At 45.2% G+C, this 27,196-nt stretch overlaps 2 protein-coding genes across 2 annotated transcripts in view; one reads left to right on the top strand and one right to left on the bottom strand.

Moving 5' to 3' along the window:
• The window catches only part of LOC132971987 (complement factor H-related protein 2-like), a gene marked incomplete at its 5' end in the record, with an annotated part of 30,166 nt that extends 24,926 nt beyond the window's left edge, over positions 1 to 5,240 (top strand). The window contains 4 exons of the mRNA XM_061034817.1: positions 1,019 to 1,189; positions 1,939 to 2,128; positions 3,540 to 3,739; positions 5,047 to 5,240. Of these exons, the coding sequence (XP_060890800.1) occupies positions 1,019 to 1,189; positions 1,939 to 2,128; positions 3,540 to 3,739; positions 5,047 to 5,240 (755 nt within the window). The remainder of the gene's footprint in view (positions 1 to 1,018; positions 1,190 to 1,938; positions 2,129 to 3,539; positions 3,740 to 5,046) is intronic.
• Positions 5,241 to 6,459: 1,219 nt separating this feature from the next.
• Positions 6,460 to 26,746, bottom strand: aspm (assembly factor for spindle microtubules). The gene is made up of 26 exons (XM_061034306.1): positions 26,399 to 26,746; positions 26,027 to 26,170; positions 23,603 to 25,115; positions 22,332 to 22,427; positions 21,676 to 21,777; positions 21,438 to 21,581; positions 21,071 to 21,310; positions 20,909 to 20,976; positions 20,684 to 20,825; positions 20,363 to 20,493; positions 19,772 to 19,947; positions 18,659 to 18,804; positions 18,052 to 18,137; positions 17,750 to 17,962; positions 16,470 to 16,674; positions 15,930 to 16,078; positions 15,356 to 15,484; positions 14,891 to 15,085; positions 8,979 to 14,258; positions 8,463 to 8,612; positions 8,156 to 8,347; positions 7,873 to 8,065; positions 7,461 to 7,615; positions 7,081 to 7,257; positions 6,805 to 6,977; positions 6,460 to 6,710 (listed from the first exon to the last, which is right to left on the bottom strand). Exons 1-26 carry the CDS (start codon positions 26,672 to 26,674, stop codon positions 6,608 to 6,610), a joined length of 10,578 nt encoding a protein of 3,525 aa, XP_060890289.1. The 5' UTR covers positions 26,675 to 26,746; the 3' UTR covers positions 6,460 to 6,607.
• Between the last annotated feature and the right edge of the window lie 450 nt (positions 26,747 to 27,196).

Here is a 27,196-nt window from a genome sequence, read left to right as displayed (position 1 = left end):
CCAATGATAATTGTATGTCTTGATATAATCTTAAGGACTAGTGTTAATCAGAGGTATGGTTGACTTACATATGCACTGTATTGTCTCAAGTATTATTACCCAGTTGTAAAAGATCTAACTATGTATTTCTAAACATCAGTTCAATTTTGACATTTGTTAGTAAGCTTTTTAAAGATTTTGATAAGTTCAGGAGTAGTTTAATTAGATTACTGACACATTTTCAATATTACAATTTATTGTGCATCTATGAAAAAAAGATTTTGCGATACCATAAGATCAGTACATTACATTGATACTGGTTAAGTTCTAACTTTATTAGTGTCCAAGGCTGCCCATAAGGGGGGGGGGGGGGGAAGCTTTCTGGGACCCATCCACATTGGTGGGCCCATTAAGTTTAGGTAAAACATTGTCTATCCTAAATTTAAGCAATTTGTTCCATTTATTTTAACCAAAATACTCACCATTACTTATTAACACAACAAAAGTACATAGTTTACTTTACGTTGCCTGTATCAAGATGTAATGTTTTTTTGTTATGTTAATGTTGCGGGTGGTACATTGAACTTAACTATTAGGCCTGCAATGTTGGACTGTGTGTTGCCATGACAGGACCTGCACCAAAGTAAGGATTCCAGAAAAGAAATACAGTTAAGGCCTAATATAAAACTTGGTGACAAACTTCTTTCATTTGTTCGGAGGCCTTACGAGGGATGCTTTCTTGGCTGTCCCATTTGTCTTTCAAAGCGACAGTAGAACTGGTTCAGGTTGTTGGCCAGGCACATGTCACTCACAGAGTGGGGGGGGGGGGGTTAGGCTTGTAGCTGCATGGGGAGCTGTCTGAGACCCTTCCAGACTGAGCAGGCGTCTCTCTGAGAACAGTTTGTGGTTTCTCAGAGTAAAGACGCTTGGCTTCTCTCAGCGCCCTGTTGAAGGTGAATTTAGCCTCTCTAAACCTCTCCCTGACCCCACTCCTAAATGCCTTTCTCTGTTATTGCTGATGCTCCTGCTGCTCCTGAAGGCTGTGGGAGACCACCACCCCTTGCAAATGGAGACACCAAGAACAGTGTCGGCTCTGAGTACAGACACAACGACAGGGTTGAGTATGGCTGTCAGAGTTCATATACCATGAATGGCGAACCTTATAAAACCTGCAACAATGGTGAATGGACTGGACAGATGAAATGCCTCAGTAAGTTTTTATCCTCCAGAATTTCCTTCTGTATAGCACAAATATGATATATCCTCATCCTGACCTGTGCGATGAAATCATCACATCACTGGAGCAAGATATCAATATTTTAACTTGAAAATAGTGCAGCTAACGTAATGGCTATCTGTTTTGACAGTTTTGTGTCTCGTACTTGTGCTCTAAATGTTAAGTTTTGTAACAGAATATGTTACTGACCTTCTTTATTCCCTCACATTGGTCCAACCATTGTTCTTCGATTTCTATCACTATATTTTGTAGAGCCCGACCGATTAATCCACAAGCCGATAATAACGGGCCATATTAGCATATTCAGTGACTATTGGTATTGGCTAACTTTATCACATAAATAAGTCGATATTACTAGATTTATTCACCGGTCACTAACCTTTTATTTAAATTCATTGTATCACACTAGCAGTTCTCTGTCACTAGCAGAGGGCGCTATATGGATTACAACAAGCATCATCACTCTCCAGAGTGTCAAGCGGTGACGCACATACAAGTGACCATCTTTTCTTCATTATATACTTTTTCCACAAGTGTTTGATAACTGCCTTTGGGGGATCAAAGTAACAAATGGTTATATCTATAGCCATCTATACAGATCAAATATCTCATGTCGGTCGGGCTCTAATATTTTGTAACCAGACCTAGCAGTAATTATTAACAGTATGCTGTGCAGTCTTTAGGATAATCATAATGCTGTTTTTTTCTGTTATGTCTTACAGGGCCCTGCACTGTGACCAGAGAAATCATGAATAGATACAATATTCACTTCAGTTACTCTAATGAAGAGAAGCTGTATGCACGTCATGATGAGGTACTAACATTCAGTTGTAACTATGGAAGACGACGTGTCGATTCACTGAGTATGCGTCAAGTTTGTAATGATGGTGTTATGCAACTTCCCTCCTGCCAGTAAAGTTTTTGTTTTGAGGAATTTACATTATTAACTAGAAGACACAGCAGGCAGGATAAAAGATATTCTCAAAATGAACTTCTTCTGATTCTTTTGTGTCTTGGTTGTGACAATTTGAATAAAAATCAGTGTTCACTCAGTTGCTTTTCTTCTTCTTTCAATCAAGTACTAATTAAGAGAGACACTATATTCATATTTCCTATAGAAAGAGAGAACGAGGGAGATTAATCACAAGCTGTTGAATCGTCCTGTCTCAATAAGCAGGAGGTGGAGCACCAGGGGTCGAGCAAACTAGTGAAACAATTTGAGAGAGATCTGTGTTGGCCAAAGCAAAGCATTGAATCAAACGAGAGACTTCATATACAGAAAAGACATAACATGGCTGGGGAGAGGCGGACTTCATGGACTGTCAGTTCTTCAAACAAAGCTGGAGGTAAGATTTTAACTGTCATGTACATTTGAGAAGTCCATCAGACCTGTAAGGGTTGTGTTTTGTCGCCTGTCGCCATTACGACTACCCTCCCTTGTCTCTCGCGGTTATTGTAATCACACAAGCTTACACCTGATCCTTTCATGACGTAATCGTCAAGATTTTAAATCTTACTCTCAAACATGTTTGATATTTATCGGGGCAGCCGCCAATGCACTCTGAGCGGATCAGGGAGGTTAAGATCGGATCTTTATACCACTCACGCTACACAATAATCGGGGCAGATAGTTGGTTCAGTCTCGAGTCAGGAGCACCCTCCTAGATTGTCGGGACGGGGGAATCGCAACTCAAATCGGCCCGATTATCCTGCAGTCTGAGTGAGCTGAGCTGAAGTGATCGTTATTCACTTTTACAAAAATTGCCACCAAATCTAGTGATGTCATGGTTGCTGACATCAGCTTATGGTCATCACCAAGAACACAAGTTGCAGTGCAGTAACCACAGGGACAACACCTGGTTTTACATCAATGTAAAATATTAATGTGTGTACTATCCCTTTAAACCATATAAAATCACCTCTAAATTAAAAACTACACACAGAAGCTGGCTGAAGGATGAATAAGTAATTTCTTAATAAATTTATAAATCAAAAGAAAAGAAAAGAAAAGGTGTCCTTTAACTTAAGTTCTTCTTCACCTTTTGTTTTGATGGTATGATGACACTGTTGCCAGTAAAGCTTTGGTTGACTGGAAGTGACTTGAGCCTGCTGGACAAACATGTTAAAGATTAACCATGGGAAGAGCATTAGATAAGGATTTTTAAAACAGTGAAGCACTTAATAATGACACATAACTTAACTCTTTTCTTTTCTCTACTGAATGCTTTGGTTTTCAAAATAAAGCTATGACAATTCTAAAATAAATAATGAAACAATTGGACTCCAAGTTACTGTAAATTACCGCTTTCTTTTCTCCAGAGAGAAATCAGAAAAACTTGATAGTGCCCATAGGCTGCCTCAGGCCACTGCCGCTTGCCGATGGAGATGTGAAGGAAAGCTTGAAACCTCTGTACAGGCACAATGAAAGAGTTGAGTACGTATGTCAGAGATTTTACACCATGGACGGGAATCCTTACAGAACCTGCAACAACGGAGAATGGACTGGAAATATGAGATGCCTCAGTAAGCTTTAATATGCATCCTTTTTTGCACCTATGGACATTCACTGATGAAGGGATGTCAGAGTGGGGTTGCTACACACCGCTAAGCAGGCAGCGTATCGGAGCGGTTGGGGGTTTCGTTCCTTGCTTGGAGGTGCTCGGTCACCTGTCCAGATACCACAGATACTGGTGACTCTTGAAATGACTTTAAAGTGTGCTAACATTTGTAAACATAAAGGTAAAAAAATATTCTTAAATACTACTCATTTCAGTAATGAGAATAATTCAAACAAAGAAGGACATTTGGGAAATAGAAGTCAATACAGTGAAGTCAAAAACAGAGAGTAAAAATCTCTGTACACCTGAGTGTGTGACAGCTGCATCAGAGGACGCTAATTATACCTGATGAAGGTCGGTCCGACCGAAACTTTGTTATGTCAGCATAAAGCCAGACGGTGTGTGGGGGCCTTTCTCATTGTCCAAAAATAGAACGTAAAATGTTTTTAAAAAAGAAAAGTACAGTTAAAAAAATTAAACCTGAAACCAGGAAACAATCTCCAATTAAAGAACATTTTATTACATTGAACTTCCCCACTGGGGATCAATTAAGAATGATCTTAGTAAGTGCTGTACTTTTCAGGTATATTCATATTTCACTTGAGAATATCATTCTGGTTGAGCTGAAATATCCACTTTCTCCCAACACGTTCAAAACGAGCTCATTACTTCAGCTTCAATACTTATGAGGACAGTTATTGACGCTATACAAATAAAGATGGATTTTTGATTGATTGATTAATTCATTATGATTTTTTTATAGCTTTTTATTTCAATCAAATTACTTACTTTTTTAAAATGATTTAGTTGAAGTATTTTCTCTCATTGGATGAGAAGTTTAGAAAACTTTGCACAAAAGAAAAAAAGTCCATTGGATGTCCTTATACTTGTACTTAGTGTTGTAGTCAAGACCACAATAACCAAGACCAAGACATACCCGAGACCAGAGTGAAGACTGAGACAAAGGCAGGGCGAGACCGAGTCCTTCTAATCACAGAAATGATGTGGAGAAAAAAAACAGATCAGTGGTGGTCTTCAATTAAAATCCTGAATCCAATACAAGACTGAGCAAAAATGCTTTTGATTCCGAGACGAAACCAAGACCTTCAAAAAGTGGTCTTGAGACCAAGACCAGTCTCGCGTACTACAACACTACTTGTTCTTTAACAGTTGTGTTTTGTGTTTTTCTTATAATGAATTTTTGAAAGATATAAAAAGTAATAAAGTATATTTGGAAATGTCGTTAATCTCTTTGTCCGTGTTCTCTTGCAGAACCGTGCACTGTGGCCGGAGAAAGCTTGAGCAAACATAACATTCGCTTCAGATACAGCACTCAGGATAAGCTGTATTTAAGCCATAATGATGTGGTAACGTTCAGTTGTACTGTAGGAAGAAGACCCGGCGCCTCAATGAACATGCGTCCAGCTTGTAATGACGGTGTGATTGACCTTCCCTCTTGCCAGTAAAGTTTTTTGAACATTTACATCATAAACTTGAGAACATCGCTGGTAGACTAAATATGAAGAAAAAAGGAATTCATTCATTTTATTTCTGTGTCCGGGTTGTTGACAGCTTTAATAAAGATTTGTGTTCACTCAGTGTCTTTTCTTTTCATTCGATCAGGTACATTCATCACAAGAGGAACCAATAAGGTGTCTCCTATTTAAAGACAAAGTGAGTAGGACTAATCACAAGGTACTGTGGGAAGTTTCCCTCTCTTACTTTAAAGGATGCGGAGTAAAGCAGCAGTGTTTGAATCAAGCGACAACCTCTGGTGTTGAAAAATGAAACCTATGCAGAAGTGCAAAATCCTGCAGTTCATCGAGTGTCCATGGTTGCTGATGGGACTCCAAAGCCCCCTGCAGAACCAGAGGGGTGACGTCACTCAGGCTTCGTCCATTAATATTTAGTTTTTGCAGAAAAACTCTTGTAGTTTTTTGGGTAGAGCTCCATGTGTGAACACAAACATATTTCTCACTCTGACTTTCTCCTGCTAGCCCCCCATAGTATTTCTCCTGCAGAAAGTCTGTGTGAGCTGATGTGAGAACACAGCAGGATATAATCAGGAGAATTCACCTTGATCAAATGGGGGTGGGGATGTTTATTACCTGCGATCGGTGCACGATCATAGTCCAAAAGAGTCGTATATCGGAGTAAGTACAACACGAGCAAGGCTCAAGAGGAGGAAACAACGTCAGTAATTGCAAACAATAGCATTTAGTCTGATCGGACACACAGGTGCTGACAGGAAGTGACCAGAGGCGAAGCACAACATCGACAGCTGTTCTAGTCAGCATCAAAACCATCCTAAATATCGTCATTTTCAAACAAAAATCATCATCTAAATCATTAAGTGTGTAGACGTTCGTGACAGAGCTGGGTCTTCAGCTTGTTCCTTCAAGGTGTATGACCTGTAGGATTTCCTTGCATGTGATGAAACTGCTGCATTATGTTTCCTTTTCTCCCGTACGATCTTTTACACTCTTCTTTTGATGTCATTGTGAGGTGAGGTCTCTCCTGTGAGGTGCATGTGTGAACAACCAGATCAGGAGGATTTCATGGATAGTCCTCCTGAAATTCTCCAGATATTTTCAGGAGTGCATAATGTGAAAACGTCTACATTCTCGTTTTGAGCCAGGGAAAACTATGCAAACACGATGAAAAGAGACAAAGAAGATCCAAAAGTAAGAAATAAATCCATTTTAATATTTACAGGTTACACATGGAAATGCATTTGTTTAGAAAAAAAAAAAGGAGGTAAAACAATCCATAAAACAATATTTTCTTCAGGTAAAAAAAAAAGAGATGAATCCAGATTTGAAAGCTTGAATATTTACAACACAATGGACAGTGTGTTAGCCACCATTTGAATGGCTCGGAGAGGGTCCACAATATCTTTAAGCTTGTCCTTTCTGAGAACCCAATCCGGCGCAAACCTGGAAAACAAAGGCAGGAAGTTGATTAATAAAGGAATCAAAGGATTACCAGGACGTCTCAGACATGAACTAAATAAAACATGCATACACGTACTTTGGCGGAGGTTTGGATTTGCGAGGCGTCGCTGGAACATAAAAGCTCCCGTTGATTGACGCGTTCATCTTTTGTTTTAGCACCGTCCTTTCGGCGTCCATCTTGTGTTTGCGTGCGGTGAGGCGGTAAATACTGCGGATCTTGTCCAGGACCTTTGGAAGCTTCATAACCTCCTAAAAGAAAAAAACAAAAAAAGCCATTACATTTAGAAATCTACAGCAGGTGTCTCTGTTCAATTGACTGTCAAAAGAGTCTGTAAGTCATCGAGCGACGGACCACGGCGCGGCGTTTGTCTTGCAGGAGGAGAGCGAGGAGGAAGCAGGCTTTGGTGAAGATGCTGCCGCCCTTTTCTGCCACTTTATCGCCGGCCTTTTCCCGGTATCTCTGCAGCAGGTCCAGAAGAGTCTCCACTGAGTGCTCCACCGAGTACACGGCCTCGGTGGTCTTGTGGTACTGAGAGTAAGACAAGGAGACGGGTGGAATTAGAAAAAACGATTACACAGACAAAGCGGACGAGAAATGATTGGAAAACAACAAAAAAAAAAAAGGCGGGAAGTGTAGTGGAAAAAGTCTGATCGGTGGGAAAGAAGCGGATGAACTTCCGGTTTGAAAAAGGAAAAAAAAAGTGCCTTAAATCTGCAGGAAGTTGGAGGTACCTTGGAGAGGTTGAGGAGGATCTGGATGGAGTAGGTGATGACGTCCATGCAGGGGACGCTCCTGTTGCAGCAGCGGATGAGCGTGAAGATGACGTTGGTGGCGCCGCTCTCGACCAGCCGCTCGCAGCACTCCGGGGACAGCCTGGTGGCCGTCTCTGTGCAACGCACACCATCAGAGACACAGTTTTAGCACTCAGGGAGAAACGGTTTGCAAAGGCACGAGACAAAAAATGCTCACAGTAAGAAGCAGGTTTATGAGCCGTTTGCAACCCAGATGAATCTGCTTCAACTTTAACGTAGAACCACGCCGTCCAACATCATCTACAGTAGATTTGCTCTTCTGGTGACGCTTTTGTCGCTCCTAATAAATTCAGATTTCTTGAGCGATTAGCCAGAGCGGAGGCGGACTTACCGAGGTTCTTCAGGGCCTCTAGGATGTAGGAGAAGTGTTTGTATCGAAGGAGGTAGTCGAGGGCGGACGACGTCTTGTTGCAAAGTTTGTCTTCCTCTCGGACCTCGGCGGAGACTTTGCGTAGGCGGTGCCTTAACGCCACCACCCTGGGGTTGTCGTTCAGGCGGCGGGAACGGTGTCCTCTCCAAAGAGCCTGCAGGATATCATCACGGCCAGTATTAATAGTTGAACTGATTATAGCATTAAAAACCAGTAGCAGTGTATCCAGCCTCGCCTGCCGTACCTGAGCTTTGACAATGCCCTGCTGAACCCTCTTCTGCCTCCTGAGAAGGAGAAACCTGCGGACGGCCTGCTGGAGGACGGACGCGGCTTTGTGGCGACGAGCCAACCAGCGCTGGGCGGCTCTCTGGGCTGTGACCAGCTTCCTCCGCTCCTCCAGATACCGCCTCCTCTGCTGCTTCGCTCTCACCCATCGCTAGGAAGGAAACAAGAAAAGCATTATAGAGAAACATTGTGCTCCTCAATGATTCATTTAATTAAATTCATCGCAGCAACATGGCATTGTGGGCTTTTTTCCCCGCCCTCTGTACCTGTATGGTGACGACACAATGGATTTGTCTTTTGGCCGACTCTAAAGCCCGGTGAGCTCTTAGCGCTCTCTGGATCTTTATGGCACTGAGATGGTGGAAGAGTGCGGATGTAAAACGAAGCCTCCTCTCTGCTTTGGCTTCCTCCAACGCCTGAAACACAACGACAGACATTTAAATACGAGCAGCATCTTTCCAGGCAGTCTGCTGTTTTCTTTGATTTTAGTAAATTCAGCTGTATCTGTCCACTACGAGTGCTGCATCATGGTAGACAATTTTCAGGGTTTTCTTTGAGATAATCGTCTTAAAGGAAATAAGGAACGACTGATGGATCGATTTAAAGAGAAATAAAGAATGCATCAGGTGTTCATTCAGAAGTGGTGGGAAAACGAGCGATAATGCAGAGATAAATCATCCAATCACATAAAAACACTCTATATCTTTATAAGGGCTATGTTACATGTTTATTTATAGTGTTAAATCTAAAAGAAAGCCAGATAAAATAAAGCTCATTATTACCTGCTGCCTGGCGATCCAGGCTCTGCAGTGAGTCTGAAGTGTGACGGCAGCTCGCCTCAATTGGACGTAGTTGTTTCTCTCCAACCTGCCGAGCTGCAGCGCCCGGACCCTCCGCTGGAGAATCAACGCCGCCTCCCGCTTCCTCATGAAGTCGCGTTTTTGCACCAAACACCTCCAGCGTGACTGGATCACAACGGCGGCCTGCTTTTGTCGCTTAAAGTCCCTCCTAACGCAGCAGCCTCTGAAATGTGCCTGAAGGATGACGGCAGACTGTTTTACTTTCAGGAAGTTCTCTCTGTCTCGTCTTTTTAGAATGCAGGCCCGATAGTATCTCTGGATGATGACGGCAGACAGACGCATGGCCTTGTATTTAACTTCTTCTCTGTGTTTTCTGAACACAGACTGTATGACAGTTGCGGCCTGATGCCAGCGAGTAACCTCCCTCCTGACCTGCTGTCCTCTGAAAGCTGCCTGAAGGACAACAGCAGATCTGCGCATGTTTTGATAATTTAGCGTTTGTTCCTTTGCTGCTACAGTGGCCCGATATCTCCGCTGGATGGTGAGGACGGAGGATTTTAAGGTCAGATACTGCTTGTGTTCACAGTGGGCTCTGTACGCTCTCTGAATAACACCAGCAGCCTGTTGCTTCTGTTTGATGATTTGTCTTGATTTCATTCCACGGTATGCCGCCTGTAACACAATGACAGCTCTCCTCACCTCTTGATAATGTTTCATCTCAGTCTTTCTCTGTCTCTGAGCTCTAAACCTCTGCTGTAAGACACAGGCTGCCCAGCACTGTCTCCTGAAGGCTGACTGATGTTTATGCATCCTGAAGTTTGCTTGAATGACAGTCGCTGCTCTGTGCATCTTTGCAACACCGCTTCTCACACGATGACCTCTGAAGGCCGCCTGAAGGACGATGGCAGAGTGTTTCATTTTGAGAAACTGTTTCCTTTCTTTTCTCTGCATAATACAGGCCCGATAGTATCTCTGGATGATGATTGCAGACAGGAGCATGGCCTTGTATTTAACTTCTTCTCTGTGTTTTCTGAACACAGACTGTATGACAGTTGCGGCCTGATGCCAGCGAGTAACCTCCCTCCTGATCTGCTGTCCTCTGAAAGCTGCCTGAAGGGTGACTGCTGCTTTGCGCATATTCAGGTATTGGCTTCTTTGAGCTTTCGCTGCTACAGTGGCCCGATACCTCTGCTGAATGGTGAGGACAGACATTTTCAGTTTCAAATACTGTCTGCGCTCAGTGCAGGCTCTGTACGCTCTCTGAATAACACCAGCAGCCTGTTGCTTCTGTTTGATGATTTGTCTTGATTTCATTCCACGGTATGCCGCCTGTAACACATCGACAGCTCTCCTCACCTCTTGATAATGTTTCATCTCAGTCTTTCTCTGTCTCTGAGCTCTAAACCTCTGCTGTAAGACACAGGCTGCCCAGCACTGTCTCCTGAAGGCTGACTGATGTTTATGCATCCTGAAGTTTGCTTGAATGACAGTCGCTGCTCTGTGCATCTTTGCAACACCGCTTCTCACACGATGACCTCTGAAGGCCGCCTGAAGGACGATGGCAGAGTGTTTCATTTTGAGAAACTGTTTCCTTTCTTTTCTCTGCATAATACAGGCCCGATAGTATCTCTGGATGATGACGGCAGACAGGAGCATGGCCTTGTATTTAACTTCTTCTCTGTGTTTTCTGAACACAGACTGTATGACAGTTGCAGCCTGATGCCAGCGAGTAACCTCCCTCCTGACCTGCTGTCCTCTGAAAGCTGCCTGAAGGGTGACTGCTGCTTTGCGCATATTCAGGTATTGGCTTCTTTGAGCTTTCGCTGCTACAGTGGCCCGATACCTCTGCTGAATGGTGAGGACAGACATTTTCAGTTTCAAATACTGTCTGTGCTCAGTGCAGGCTCTGTACGCTCTTTGTATGACACCAGCAGCCTGTTGCTTCTGTTTGATGATTTGTCTTGATTTCATTCCACGGTATGCCGCCTGTAACACAATGACAGCTCTCCTCACCTCTTGATAATGTTTCATCTCAGTGTTTCTCTGTCTCTGAGCTCTAAACCTCTGCTGTAAGACACAGGCTGCCCAGCACTGTCTCCTGAAGGCTGACTGATGTTTATGCATCCTGAAGTTTGCTTGAATGACAGTCGCTGCTCTGTGCATCTTTGCAACACCGCTTCTCACACGATGACCTCTGAAGGCCGCCTGAAGGACGATGGCAGAGTGTTTCATTTTGAGAAACTGTTTCCTTTCTTTTCTCTGCATAATACAGGCCCGATAGTATCTCTGGATGATGATTGCAGACAGGAGCATTGCCTGATATTTAACTTCTTCTCTGTGTTTTCTGAACACAGACTGTATGACAGTTGCAGCCTGATGCCAGTGAGTAACCTCCCTCCTGACCTGCTGTCCTCTGAAAGCTGCCTGAAGGACAACAGCAGATCTGCGCATGTTTTGATAATTTAGCGTTTGTTCCTTTGCTGCTACAGTGGCCCGATATCTCTGCTGAATGGTGAGGACAGACATTTTCAGTTTCAAATACTGTCTGTGCTCAGTGCAGGCTCTGTACGCTCTCTGAATAACACCAGCAGCCTGATGCTTCTGTTTGATGATTTGTCTTGATTTCATTCCACGGTATGCCGCCTGTAACACAATGACAGCTCTCCTCACCTCTTGATAATGTTTCATCTCAGTCTTTCTCTGTCTCTGAGCTCTAAACCTCTGCTGTAAGACACAGGCTGCCCAGCACTGTCTCCTGAAGGCTGACTGATGTTTATGCATCCTGTAGTTTGCTTGAATGACAGTCGCTGCTCTGTGCATCTTTGCAACACCGCTTCTCACACGATGACCTCTGAAGGCCGCCTGAAGGACGATGGCAGAGTGTTTCATTTTAAGGAATTGTTGTCTCTCGTTTCTCTGCAGAATGCAGGCCCGATAGTATCTCTGGATGATGACGGCAGACAGGAGCATTGCCTTGTATTTAACTTCTTCTCTGTGTTTTCTGAACACAGACTGTATGACAGTTGCGGCCTGATGCCAGTGAGTAACCTCCCTCCTGACCTGCTGTCCTCTGAAAGCTGCCTGAAGGACAACAGCAGATCTGCGCATGTTTTGATAATTTAGCGTTTGTTCCTTTGCTGCTACAGTGGCCCGATATCTCCGCTGGATGGTGAGGACGGAGGACTTTAAGGTCAGATACTGCTTGTGTTCACAGTGGGCTCTGTACGCTCTCTGAATAGCACCAGCAGCCTGATGTCTTTGCGTGATTATTTGTCTGGATTTCATCCCACGGAAGGCAGCCTGTAAGACGACGGCAGCGCTCCTCTTTGCACTCAGTACTTGCATCTCTGTTCTCATTTTCCTGTTGGCTCTGAAACGTGCTTGCAACACATTTGCAGCCCAGCTGAGCCTCCTGTAGTAGCTTCTCTGCCGGTACATTCGGATGCAAGACTGAATGATTAAAGCTGCGGCATGCCGGATACGCAACTGCTTCCTGATCCGCCACCCCCTGAACGCTGCCTGCAAACAAACGACCGCTCTACGCTTTGATATGTAGTCTAAACAGTCATTTGTTGCCAGGATCACTAACCTGTACCTGCGCTGACAGACCAGAGCTGCAGCCTTGAGCGCTAGGAATCTTTTTCTCTCTCTAACGGTGGAAAACTTTCTCTGGATGATTGTAGCCGCTCGGTGCATCTGTGTGATCGTCCTCCTGGCCACGTGGCCTCGATACGCTGCCTGAATGACGACAGCTGCAGATTTCAAGCCTCTGAACGTCTGCATCTGCTGGTCCCTGAGCATTTTGGCCCTGTAGCGGTCCTGAATAATGATGGCAGCACACTTGGTGGCGAGATATGCCATGCGCATTTTGTGCATCCTGAACTGAGCTTGGATTGCTCGGGCAGCGGCGTGCCTCCTCTTCAGGTCTCGTCTTGCTCTGAATCCCCGGTAGACAGATTGTATCTTTAAGGCCGCCTGCTTTAGTTCGCTGTATTTGTTTTGCTGCGCCCTGCACATTAGAAGAGCTCTGTATCGGCTTTGGATGATTACCGCAGCACTCTGTTGGAGGAAATATTGTTTCCTACATAAAAACATCCTGACTGAAGACTGAATAACGGTCGCTGCCAGGTGTTGTTTCTTCAACTCCGCCCTGACTCTCATGCCTCTGAACGCAGCTTGGAGAGTAACACAGGCCGCTCTCACGTGTAGGTATGCTTTCCTCGTCTCCTGTCCGGCCACATGAGCTCTGTAATGTCGCTGTATGAGGACAGCAGCTGCCTTCTGGGACCTGTACTCCGTTTTCGCTTTGTGCCGACGGTAGTGAGCTTGTATCAGCGTTGCACAGCGATGCCACTTCTCGATCCTCTTCCTGTCAGCTCTGCCTCTCCATTTAGCTTGTAAAGTGAGAGCGGCATGCCTGAGAGCGTCGTAATCCCCCTTTGCTTTACGAGCCAAGACCGTGGCTCTGTACTTTTCCTGCATCGCACACGCAGCTTTCCTCAAACGGCGGTAGCGCCTTTGGGCAGCACATCTCCTAAAAGCTGCCTGGATCGCCGTCGCCGCCTTGTGCCGTTGTCTCAGGCACTCCCGAGCCACGTTACCGCGATAAGCCGCCTGTACGGTGACGGCGGCACATCTCAACCTCACAAACGTTTGCCTCTCCGCGTCTCTTTTCGCAGAGGCCCTGAACCAGCGCTGGATTAAGACCGCAGCACATCTCATCCTCACCACCTGCTTCCTGACGGCGTGGCCTCTGACGGCACTCTGAATGACGGCAGCAGAGCGGTGTTGCAGCTTCAACTTCTGAAAGCGGCGTCTCTGCGCGTGGCCTCTGTACCGGGCTTGGACGAGCACCGCACTTCTCCTGACCTCCCTATACTGACGGAGACATGTCTGCATCCTATACCAGGACTGAATGCGAACAGCAGCAGCGTTCTTTTCGGCCATTTTCCCCTCGTACCATTTCTTGAACACAGCTTGTATCACTTTGGCAGCACGCTCTTCCTTTGAGGTTTTCTCGGCTTTCCATCTCCTGTACCCTCGCTGTATTTTCACGGCTGCAGCTCGAAGAGAGAGGTAGAGTTCGCGGTCTTTTCTTCCCAAGGCCAGAGCTCGGGAGTGCTTCTGAAGGACAGTGGCCGCCCAGTAGACTTTTCTGTACGCTGAGGCCGCCCTGCTCATCCGCCATTGTGCTTGGACAACAATGGTGTAGTATCTGAGGCGCTGGTAAGCCCTCATGGTCGAAAACATCCTCCACTGAGTCTGCAGGAAAAGATAACAAACATTTATCGTGTGATTAAATAACACGAGAAGGCTTCAATATTACAAAAAGGCTTTCAAATCAGGAACACTTTTACTTTACTACTGTGCACGCTGCCTGAGGCCTTGATCACACCTGGTTTCGAAAAGTGTCCTGCATGATCTGATCACACTTTAAGTGTAGACGTAAACAAAGCCTACACAGTAAGAGAAGTATATATGTGCATTGTACGTTCTTTAATATTGCATAAACCATATGAAGTGCAGTCAATAAACAAAGAGTGCATATCAGCTCTATAGATCAGATTCCTTTTCTGTCTGCTGCTCTTCGTTTTTAACACACCTTTAGTTGTAAATCCTCCTGAACACATTTTATTTTACCACTACTTTCTCACCATTTAATATGAGGGCAGCTGATAGCTAGAGCTTCATCTGACTACATGCAATAAGCTAAACATACGCCTGCTGATTGAGAAAGCATTGCATGTTTACATTTTTTTATTTGATCTTAATAGTGCAATAAATTCAGACAATGCGTTTGTTTTCTCGCCTCAGAGCCAGAGGAAACAGCAAAAAAAAAATATGTCCGGTGTGATGGGACATTTTCTTCTCAACGGTCTTGTTTTGACACCTACCTGGATGAGAGTCGCTGCGTTGTGCTGCAGAGTCCGAAGCTGAGCCTCTTTGTGGAGCCTCATCCTGTGCCGGGCAGCGTAGCCTCTCCAGAGCGACTGGACGAGAACGGCTGCTTCGTTCTGCCTCTGAGCTCGGCGCCTCTGCAGAAAACTCCTCACAAGTAACTGGATTTTCCCAGCAGCCACGTTTCTTTCCTGTGACCAAAACAAAACCAGGAACAAGATCAACTTAACAGTGTTCACCAACTTAAGATCGTGCACGCCTTTCTCTGTCTATTGTCTATCGTTCAATTGGCAACTGCAATTGCTCAAAAGAAAATGTGAGCCACATTATCAACACAGACTCAGGTTTGTAGTGCACAACTTGAGCTTCCACACAGTCAGAGGACCAAAAGGACCAAAGTGTCTACATCAGATAAACTAACTTCCATCACACTCTGGAGTTTTATCAAACGTTGAACTAACCTTGTACAGCTGCAGATCTTTCTGCAGTCTGTATTTCCTCCAGGCGCCCTGAATGACCCGAGCTGCTCTGGTTTCGTTCCTCAGGTCGAGAAGACGAGCGCACAGGAAGGACAGGTACGACATGACCACCTGGAAATGAAGGAAAGGGGAGTTTAGAAAAGAGCTCTGCGAATACAAGACATGTTGCTCTGTTTGTTTTTACAAACACTTCAATAGATTTAGAAGATTTTTAAACAGGTTCTAAGATTGATTTCAGGCTACACTGTTTATTGCATGACTGCAGACAAATCTTTTAGATGAGACCCTGATGACTTTGTGCTTTAAAAAGATTATTTAGTTTTGGACATAGAGCCAAAAAAAAGGCCTTGACCTGGTCTAAGATAAGACTTCCTTGATTTGTAGTTGATACTGTTCCATTCAAACATTATTTACTGAATTCAGTTATTGAATCTTCAGTCCACAATAATGAAAAATAACAAGGCAGCGAGTCCGTCTTTGACTCTTCTTCTGCTGACAAATAACGTCTGCAGGGTGGGGGGGGGGGGGTAAAGACCACCTCCAGGTCTGCTCTCACCTTCTCGTTGGGGATGGTGTTGGACATGTCGGCCGGGTTGATCATGGCGGGGACTCCGCCCAGGAAAGACACGGCCGTGTTGACCAGCCTGAAGTTGTTTTTCTCATTTTCCAGCAGCTCTTTGAATTCAACCGACGGAGAGCCCATGCCTGTGCACAAATTTAAAAAAAAACAACAATGCACAGATCCAGTCATAACAAGTCGGGTACTGTCGCTACATTGTCTTTTTTTTTTTTTTAAATGTCTTTACATACATCTGAAGTCAACCACTTGCTTTGACCTCAAGTTACAATGATTAAAATAAAAGGGTTTTATTAGTCTGTAAATCGAGATAATCACCCTCATAGTAAAAAGAGGAAGAATAGCTGTGCTCTAGGGCAGGGGTCCCCACAGGGGGGGGCGTAAGATGCCTTCCAATAAAACTAACACACATTTTAAATCATGTAAATTGGTATATTTGAGCCATTACTGTAAACATATTTACAGAAAGAAGTTGTTGAATTTGAAGTAAAACCTTATCATGAAGTGAAATTAAAGTACCGTTGTGGCCTGCTGGCGGGTAGTCGAAGGAGTTGTCCGAGTCGCTGGCGGAGCAGTCGAGCTCCAGTCGCCCCCTCTGTGAGCACTCCACCGTCTGGGTGGTGCTGTGACTGACAGCCTGCGCGGGCAGGACGCCGGGGTGGTAGTGGTGGATGAGGTAGCAGAGGACGCGGCCGTCCGAGAACGTCACTGTGAAGTTCTCCACCTGCACACACAGACAGACAGACAGACCTCAGTCACTTTTCTTTTAAAGGCGGAATTATGAGACTGTGAACTCGCTTTCAAAGGAAGGGGGGGGGGGGGGGGGGGGGCGCTACATGTTTAGGTAGAAATTGTGTGTCGATGTCCAGCCGTGTGAACAGGGGAGATAAACAGCTGTTCTAATAGAGAAAGAGACGTAAACTAATATTTAGTTTGAGGAATATTTCTGGTCCCTTAAAAGGCTCACTGACATTCAGAGCAAAACAGTGCTCTCTTCAGACACGCCTCCTCCAACCTTCAGCTCCCCCCCTCCTCCCTTCCTGTTTCACTTTCAGGTTTCTGCAGACGAGCGCTAATAAACATCTGAAAATGCATCCTAAAGATGATCTGTTTTCGGCCTTAGGAAGTCTGCACTTTGGTTTGGAAAGTCTGTTGACTCTAGCTGTCACTCTGTCACTGTGCAGCTAGCATCAGGCTCCCCGAGTGGGCGGGGCCGTCTCCTCTTCCCACACACGGTGGCAGGGCTTCACAGGGAAATTAACACGCGTATGTTCGAGCCTCTGAGAGAAACTTAAACAAACTGAAAGAAGCCCCGTCCCCGTATGAACACAGAGCTGAGAACAACAAACCCAGCAGGAGTCTGACTTCACTCTCTTTTAAGAAAGTTGTTGTTCCACAATATGTTTACATAGGGTATATTTGATTTTTCCTTTACCCAGAATGTCACATGTTATACCTTTAAAGAAACTGAAACACACGGTCAACTTTGCTGCAAACATTTTCCATAAAGCACATCGTTGCAGTTTGTTTAGTAACCAGAAGAAAGCGCAGCAGTCTGAAAAGGCAGAGACAAACTTGAAGCTTTGAAGATGCTCCTCAGCCAGGTGTTTTCAGGTGAGACAAAGAGCAAAGAGACAGAGCCTCACAGGCTGCTACGAACCAACAGCTCAATAAAACATGACATTACAAAGTTCAGCAGGGGAACAAAGTCTCCCTGCATCCCGCCTGACAAGAAGAAGACGTCAAGTCAAAGCTAAAACAAACTCCAGAAATCAAAGGAAGAAAAGTTTCAAACTCACCTTCAGGCTGTAGAAGTCGCACACCGCTCGGACCCACTCCATGAGCAGAGTGATCTTAGTGCTGCTGTGCTCGTACGCCGACCGAGTCCCTGCAGGACTCGACTGAAGACCCCGGTCCGCTTTAAGGGACGCCAGCCTCAGTTTGGTCCGAAAGCTTCTGTTCAGGAAGCAGATTTCCTCCCTCAGCTGATCCTCGTTCAAAATGACCTCCACCTGAGCACATGGTTAGATGACAGCATGTCAGTCAGCTCTGGCCACATGCTAAACAAAGACTAAAACTGGAAACAAAGTCAGACACATACGTGGAATGCAAAGATGATTTTCCACAGGAGGCTCAGAGTTTTCTCTCTGTGTCCATCCACGATGTCTCTGGCATCAATGGCCGCCCCTGAAAATAAAGACAATGGATATCATTGAAGAAGAAATCACAGACTGACGGGCGATTAAAGTAACTGTTCATTACTGAGGCCTCTTCATGTCCACAAGAGCATATCTTAAATGTTCAATCTTGTCTTTTTTTTTTAGGGATTAAGTTGATAAATCAAAGTTACTGTTTTTACCCTGCGTACTCGTTCTTACACATTCTGATCTATGCAGAAGCGATCATTTTGTCACATAAAGTTTAACGCAGCATCATAGGGTGCAAAGTGATCCGATTATGTTGCCGTCCAGCGACATAACAAACAACAATCAAACAACAATCAAACACAAAAAGGTGAGCAGGGACACTGACGTTGTTGTTCTCACACAAGTGAAGGATTTAAGAAATGACTTGAAAAAAGCGACAGAGTGGAGGAAACTCTTTTGCGTATAAAAACACTAAATAAGTAACACTTCAGTGAGAGAGAGTGTTGCACAGAAACTAACAAAAAACAAGCAAAAATCCATCAAGCTGAAACTCTTAGTTACCGTGTTCATCCTTCAGGTCCACCCCTTTGCTCTTGAGCTGCTGCAAAGCCAAGTCGACGTTGTGGACTTTCTGCAGGCGGCTGATGGCCGGCATGCGGAGTTTGGCTGACAAACTCCAGTCCTGCACGAGGAGCTCCATCACACGTCTGGAAGCAGGAAAACAAACGTGTTATAAATCACTGGTGAGAATCCCTTTATTGTCGTACTTTTGAGAGGAAGCGAAGAGAAAAAAAAACAAAGCTGTGAGCTGAGAGAGAGACATCAGACGTGTTTCAGAGCAGGTCACCTCTTAAGAACTTAAACAGATGCATGCAGATGTTTCAACCCGTGTTTCTGTGCATTTAAGGAAGTATACAAGCAAAACAAACAAGATGATCAAGGAGCAACACGTTTTTATCAGTAAGAAAGTGAATCCCAAAACGAGGACATCCTCTCTAGCACACTGCTCTGCTTGGGTCTCCTAAACTTTAAAGGGGACATATTATGAAAAATCCACTTGTACAGTGTTTTTGAACATTTATTTGGGTAACCTGAGTGTCTACCAACCCACAAAATGTGAAAAAAATCCATCCAGTCGTTTGTTTGTGGTCTGCATAAGTCTTACAACACAGAGAAAAATGCTCCGTTTCAAATGTGCTCTCCTTGTGACGTCACAGTGGGATTCTGGTAAAATAAATCCCCTCCCCTCCCCTGGTATCTCCACCCATGGACTCCACCCCCAGCCTAGAACAAAACTTTTGCGCAGGTCTGCCATTTTTATTCTCACTTCAGAGGAGTGATGTCTACCAGGAAAACTCAGGGGGGCTCATTACATTTAAAGAGACACACACACCAAAACGGAGCGTTCTGAGAGAGCTGGTTTATACAGGGTCACAAACCTCCTCTGGTGCTTGATTCATGTTATATTTTGACTAAAGCACAGCACAGATGTTTCATTTAGACCACAGGGGACTGTTTGAAAAGGTGGAGAAGGGGGATAATATGTCCTCTTTAAATCCTTCTCGGCTGTGAGGAGAGAGACATGAAGCCGAGTCTGACCTTCGGAGAAAAAAAGCACCTATCACATCACGAGGATCAAAGCACCACGTTTAAAGTCTTAAGGTCTCAACTCACACTAGACGAATCCCGCATTTCAAGTCGACCGCTAAATTCTTCACCGCGAAGTTGAACTCGTCCAGGGGCGTCTGAACGTGGGAGACGGGCAGCCCGAGGTAGCCGAGGTGCCGCGGGAGGATCCCCTCCCCGCTCAGGAAGTCTCTGGAGAAGGCCAGGAGGAGGTCTTTACTGGTCTGTGAGAAAACACGATGGACACAACATGGAAGGAGTGAACGCCAGCAGAGAAGAACTCACGAGAGGAAACGTCATTTATTTGAAAGATCAGTGTTAATTCAGAAATGTTCCTCTTAACTTTAAAATCTGTACTCAAAACATGAGCCTCATTTTGCTCTTAACCCCGGTCAAATCTACATCTGCGTTAAGGCAGTAAATGAGGTCAATCCTCATAGAACCAGATGAGAAAAACATGTTGAAAAAATACTTCAGTGCTTTTTACCAAATGTGTCATTTGATGCATCTGTTCCCCTTTTAGAATGAACTTCACTGAGGGTAGCATGGCAACTAAACCTCCATACAGGTTGTTTTTTTTTGAGTGAATAAATAAATCTAAAAACTGTTTGTTGCTGACACGGGGAAACCTGAGCGTACCTTGAACTCTGCGTCCTGACAGAACAGACAGGGGTTGTGTTCGATCAGACGAGACTCTTTGGCTTTGTCCAGAAAACACACGAGCAGGAGCAGCTTCTTCAGCGTGAAGCGAGACAGCGCCTCCTCGTGGCCTGAACGGAGAAGGGACACACATGATGGTGACAAACATGTTGCAATACGGGGAATATTAGGAAACGACTGAATAATGGTTTTAAAGCCACACCTTTACTTTCATCATTACAGAGCGATTTAACACATACTATCAGTCTGATCACAGTGAAATGACACGTCTACTACGTTTCTCACGTGATCATAAATTACCGTCTTTGTAAAGGTGAGGCACTTTGGCGTGTCTGAACTCAGCGGCGAGGTCCGGGTTCCACAGCAGCCGCTGCAGGATGAAGAGCGCCAGACCCAGGGCGTCGCTGTTGCTCTCCAGTGAGATCAGCTCCCCGAAGATTGTCTGAGAACGAGCAACATTGTGTTAAGCAACATCCTGTACAACAAAGTGGAAGAGCAGAAGAAAAGAGCGCTGCGTCAGAATACCTCAAGCCCGATCCGTAACCACAGCGGGTTGTACGAGAGGAGCCAGTTCAGGACTTTCCCTCGTTCGCCTGGAAGATGAAAATAAACACGGTTTGTTTGAAACTCCAGTGCACTTCAAAAAAAAAAAAATCCAGCAGGTTTCACATTAAGATCTTCGTTTACCTATGTCCTTCCAAAGGTGGCGGTCTTTGCGGACGAGCAGCCTCCTGGCCTCCACCTCCACCTCGAGCCTCTGGATCGCTTTGACCATGGCCTCTGAGGTGAACAGCTGGCAGGCAGAACGCCGGAGGCGGTTCAGCTTGCGCCGGGCCGTGTAGGTGCTGTAAGACATCTCCTCTTTGGTGGGGGCTTTAGGGACGCTGAACTTGTGGTCGCTGCCCATGGCGATGGACACGGCGTTCACTGCACGAGACATACAATTTTTAAAAAAGTGATGTCATGGCCCCTTTTTTAGGCTTAGATACTCAGCTTCATGTTTTGAAATGTGCACACTGAACAAAGTATCCGGATGCAAATATAAGGTGGTTACATTTGACTTCAGTGTTGACTTTGAAGTCATCGGGGGTCAGGACGTAGTTGATCCACCAGGTGAAGCCCCGCTCCTGCTTCTCGATCCACCGCTCATCATAAAACATGTTCTTGGCGGCAAACGGCATCGGGTGTCTCGGTATGGCTGGAGGTAAAATTAAAACATGTAAAACAACTTTTTTTTTTTTTCCCCCACTCGTTACAAAATGTGGATTCTGGATTGTTCTGCCGTCACGTACCTGTTTGCACCGACTTTATAAAGGTGAGCTTTGACTGAGCCACAGCAACAACCTTTGCCGTCTTCACAGACCGAGCACCGGAAGACTTCAGAGACGGAGCACCTGTGAGCCACAGACATCGAAGCAGTTTTGAATTTTGACAGCGATTACGTCGGAGAAAATCTGAAATCTAACTCATGGGAGGCCCTTTTCACACATGCGCCGAATGCAATCCTGAAAAGTTCCAGATTTGGTCTTCATGTGTGAACGCCAAGGACAGACCCTGAATTTATCTGGACTTTTTTTTTTTTCTTTCTTTTTTTTTTTCTGCCAGCCTCGGTGAGGTGATGTGTGAACGCAGCAGGTGATAGTCTGGAACATTCACCTCGAGCGGGTGGGCAGGGTGATGACGTAACTTGTGTTGTTCTGAGTTTCTCGGCTTTATAGCCTCAGATGTTTACAGTCACAGGGGTCATTACAAAAGACCCCTCCTTCCTCCTCTTACTTCAGCACGCACTGCCCAGCTGCCCCCCCCCCCCTTCATCCCATCCAAAACAGTGTGAGAGTGCATACAACACGGAAAGGAAAGTTCCTGAAAGTGTCAGGAGTTCATGTGTGAAAAGGGCTTACCGGACTTACTCAGCTAAAATAAAATCAACTCTTAATCAGCCAGATACCTCTGGAGGTGAGTTTGGAGCTCGATTGTTTTGCCTGGGCAGGAGCTGCAGACCTCACAGTCTTCAGAGAGGATGACGTCATGGAGCGCACGGAGCCTGGGGGGGGGGGGGGGGGGAGAGAGGGGGGACACTTAGAGTAAATACAGAGGGTCACAGGACAGATACACTCTTTGCACAGAAGCTTAAAGACATGCATCATTTGACTCCCATGTGTGAAGACACAAATGATTTTAACAGCAACCTACTGAGACTCAATATTTTTTTTTATAACTACTTTCACTTTGAAGAATTGCCGCCATTTTCCAGGTATGTAGGTGCAGAAGGGAGGGCTGCAGCATCCATTCATTCATGAACACTTTAAAACAACTTCTTAAAAATCATTTCAACTAGATTCACTCCTCTGATGGGTGACGTAGATGTAGTACGATGATATGACTGGAGTCTTTTGCAGAATGACTTCAGTGTTTCCCCTACCATTATATTAGGGGACGCCCCCCCCCCCCTTGAAAGGTCAAGTAAAAAAAAAAAAAAAAGATTTATTTTTGGGCTTTTTGTGCCTTCATTGTAGAGCTAGGATAATGGATAGAGTCGGAAAGTCATTTAAGGATACCTTTCCGATAGAAGAAGGACAGCTGTCATTAAAAGTAACACATGAACACCAAGATTCCTTCAAGTGTGTCGGCGTGTGTGTGTCCCCCCCCCCCAACGCTGTAAACCTAGGGGAAACACTGGACTCGAGGAGCTGGAGTCCTTAAATGTTTTTATATCTAAAACGAAAGACAGGGAAGCAGATTCTACAGGATGTCGATGTTTCAAGCTTGAATGTTTGAACAAGTGACTCCCAGATTTGACTCATATAGACGGTTCTCTATTTGAATCCCAAGTTGAGTGTTTTCTTAATTGTACTTTGTCTCCCCTTGGGTCTCCGTCTATAACTTTGTGTTTTAGCTGCTGCCTGTCTCGGCCTGGTCTCCCTTGAAAAAGAGGTTTTTAATCTCAAATGGGACCAAACTGGTTAAATAAAATATATGTGTGAAAGTGTTTTGTCCATTTACTTGAGAAGTCTGAAACTTGTGTATAATTCTCCCTGCAGAGTGAAAACACTCGGGAGCAGCTTGGAGTTGTTGCGCACACACGATGAGGTGTTCCTGAGTTTGGAACGATCCTGCCGGTGTGTCTTGAGATTTAAATAAAGCAGTAACAGTGCTGTGCATCGAGCCCCTCTTGGGGAGAGGCACTGATCGACTCTGCTGCGGTGGGATTCCACTCACCTGCTGCACTCTGCTGTTGTCTCAGCGACGCCTGCCTCCTCTCCTGGAGCAATCTTATCGACTCCGTCTTTGCCGCCACCACCCTGCTCCTCTTAACCCGCTCCGTCTTCCCAGCCTCCTGCGGCTTCGCGTCACTTTTCAAAAACTCCTCGCTCTTCCTCTTCTTGCTCTGCCCCGCCATCTGAACAGGAAACTGGTCTTCCTGAACGCACGGAGGCGGCAAAACCGTTGGAGACAGCGCGCGCGGTGTGCGGTGTGATGTGGCGTTCTGATGGAGAGGGGATGATGAGCCCAAGGGCGACGGCGCTGCGAAGGTTAAAGCGATGGAAGCGGGGACTGCAGGAGGCGGTGGAGTGGACGAGAAGGAGAAGCGAGCAGGAGACAAAGATGCGATGGAGGTGACGGGGAAGGTGACGGGTGTGGGAGAGCCGTCGGGCCGAGGAGTCAGGCTGGGGAAGGTTTGATTCCTGTAATCACATAGAGAGTCTGCAGCTTCAGATTTTGGCCTTCCGTTGGCTTCTGGATCTATAACAGGGAGACTCGGAGTTCCTGATCCAGACTCGGACTGGCTGCTGCTGCTGTCTGACAGCTCCAGAGTTCTCTCCAACAGCCTCCGCCTTGACTTCTTTATTTTCCTTCCACTCGAGCAGTTTGTCTCCTCTGGAGCTTTGCTTTTAATCACCGTGGCGGAGGTAAAAGAAGCCTTTTTGACCCTTTCTGTTGCCGTATCAGCCGCCGACACATCAGCCCCTTTGCTGACAAAGAAGGTAAGTCTGGGCTCATTGGACTCGTGCACAGGTGGGCTGTCAGGTAACGCTTTGAGCACGGGTGTGCAGCCGTGATTCACACTTTTTGATTCCAGTGAATCTGAAAACCCACAGCTGGAGCTGGCGTCCCGAGGACTGGCGTTCACGTGGCTCAGATCGGAGTCGATAAGAGCGAGAGCGTCCTTCAAAGACAGAGCCGGGGTCCCGGTTAACCCACTGTCGGCTTCTTCAGAATCCGCCGCGGACTTCAGAGGAGCTGGGCTGTCTGACTGAATATGAGGCATGAGCTTCTTGAACCTCTCCGGGGTCCCGATGGGGGACAGCGTCCTGTTCAGCATTCTCAGCAGATCTTTGTTTTCCGGTTTGCTCGTCGGGGTGTCAGACGAGTCCATCAGCTTGGCGGCTGGGACGAGCAGGACGAGAGGAGAGTGAGGGTGGACGTTCTCCTGGTCCGTCAAAACCAGAGACCGCTGCCTCTGGTTGGATTTCGAGGTGTCCTGCTCCTCTGCTTTCTGAGGGTAGTCCATCATGGGACTGTACTTGGAGAGGGATCGCTCTCGAACAGCTTTGCCGTCGTTGAGAGAGGCGAGGGGGCTGCGGGGCTTCTCCCGTTTGTACTGTGGTTTTCGGGACACCTGGAAGGTCTTATTGGCCGACATCTTGAGCGGCTGTTCCGGCTTCTTCCTCCTGGGTGCGGCTACTTTCTCGCCCTCTCTTTTGTTTTTGATTGTGTCCCATAAGCTTTTCTGAAACACGAGAGGAAAATAAAAAGCATGAATGTCATATTTAGAATTAAAGTATTAAAAGGCTCTATTAGCACATTCCCTACTATATTTCTAAAAAAAAACTAAAAAAAAACAAATAGGTCATGTTGAAACACTATACACATATCTACAGCTCTGGGATTGTGTCTTTTTATTTTACGGATGCTTGTCTCTCATCAACCCTGATGGGTGCAATGTAAGGCCCAGGATTATTAGATGCATTATGTGCAAGACATCATGCAAAGACAGAACATTTATCCATCTGTCAACGGACCAAACTGTTATTCCTTTGTAGGCAATTAAAATAATGTTTTTGCATTATATCCAGGAGATAATGCCAAGAGGTTTTAGCAATTATTTTACATGAAACACGAGGGATGTAAAGATGAAATCGGGATACATCGATTCAAAGGTGTCAAGATTCACATCTGTTCTCTGAAAAAAAGAATTGCAATAACATGGTGAGCGTCAGCAGCTGTAGATTTTGAAATTTTGGACACACCACCGTCTTTTAAATGGGAGGTGTGGAAGCATTTTGGCAGAAAATGAAAGAGGTGAGAAGATAACAGACGAGACAAAAACCGTGTGCTAATATTACAAGAAGACAGAGAACTAAACAAATAGCACAACCAACATGACGCAGCATTTAATCGACCACACTGACAAGTCTGTTGTTCGCAGCCCCCAACTAGTTGAAAAATATCATTGTTTTTAGATGCATAAAAAAAAATAAAGAAGAAGAATCAAACTAGCAGCCACAAGTTCACACAATTTGGGGGGGAAATTAAAACAGATAATCCTTGCATGTCTACTAGAATATAAGGAGAATGCATACCATATAAATATTATTTTGGAGGATATTTGAGTGTCAATGAGCAGCTCAGGATTCTTACTTTTTTCTTTTTGGGAGCTTCTGCTCTCCCCAGCAGAACAGCCTGATGCTTGAGGACTCCATTGGCATTGAACACGAGGAGCTCTCTGATTCCTCCTTCCTCTGTTGGGGTCCAGGTTACTGTCAGACCAAATGAGCCCTCAGGCTGCAAACACAAAGCGCACACACAAACAAATATTTAAATGCACCATCAAACTAGCTCATGCTGAAACATGAGCCCTAGATATTATTTTATCGTTGCAAAACTCCTGAACATGATCACAGCTCTGAGGGACAAAGCATTATGAAATGAATGGATGTAGAGTAAAGTTTGGCATGAAATGAATGGATGTAGAGTAGAGTTTTGAGGTAGCATAGTTAGCTCAGAACAAACCTGAATCGTGAAGCTGTTGTAGTCCACAGAAAACCCTTTACTGGAGGAGATCTTTTCAACAATGACCTCCGCTTCTGCATCCTCTGTGGGGTTTTCAATCCGCAAGACAGCCGATTTGGAGGTCCCCAACTTCACGGTCCCAAATGTCACAAAAGGAGCCTTTGAAAACTGAATCAAACTCAAAACAGGAACATCATTCTCCTTATTCGCGACGTCTCTCCTCACCGGACTGAAATCCAGAAATCCCCCTCGTGTCGAGGGTAAAGTTTCTGACATTTTAAGTAAAGTAAATGAGCCTGCTGAGGTTGCTACATGTTACGCTGGTAGTTTGTTTAAACTGCTGCTAATGTTGACGGCTCAGCACTAGTAAACGTTAAAACACGCTTCCCTCAACAACACACACTGCTCGGGTTTGAATTCGTTCGCTTTCTGCTTTCAGCCAATCATAGGCCAGCAACGGCTACGTCTTATCCAATGAGTGAAGAGAACAGGCAGAATCCGTATGAATACATCGCCTACGACCAATCAGCAAGAGACTGCATGTTTAAACTCCCTTTAACCACGCCTACTTTCAAATGGAACCAAAAAAAGAGGATGGCTCACTCGGAACTTTATTTGTATTTTATGTTTTAAAACAAAATTAACAATTTATTCTTGAACGCTTTTTGAAGAAATACAAATTAAACCAAACTCCTTGTTAAGAACAAGTAACCCAGACGCGTTTTCCATCTGCTTCTGTACATCATATCGGTCCTATATTTTTTATTTGAGTGATGACTCTTCTTCATAAAGGATCTT

This window comes from Labrus mixtus, chromosome 3 (assembly GCF_963584025.1).
Source record: "Labrus mixtus chromosome 3, fLabMix1.1, whole genome shotgun sequence".
Classification (NCBI taxonomy): Eukaryota; Metazoa; Chordata; class Actinopteri; order Labriformes; family Labridae; genus Labrus; species Labrus mixtus.
This window is presented reverse-complemented; position numbering and strand designations above follow the sequence as displayed.

Excerpts from the sequence above, each read along its gene's own strand:
- aspm (XM_061034306.1), bottom strand. The coding sequence starts at position 26,674 with ATGTCAGAAACTTTACCCTCGACACGAGGGGGATTTCTGGATTTCAGT. Across the intron at positions 21,582-21,675 it reads TATAAAGTCGGTGCAAACAG|CCATACCGAGACACCCGATG; the intron begins GTACGTGACGGC and ends TTTTACCTCCAG. Across the intron at positions 17,963-18,051 it reads AAATCATCTTTGCATTCCAC|GTGGAGGTCATTTTGAACGA; the intron begins GTATGTGTCTGA and ends CCATGTGCTCAG.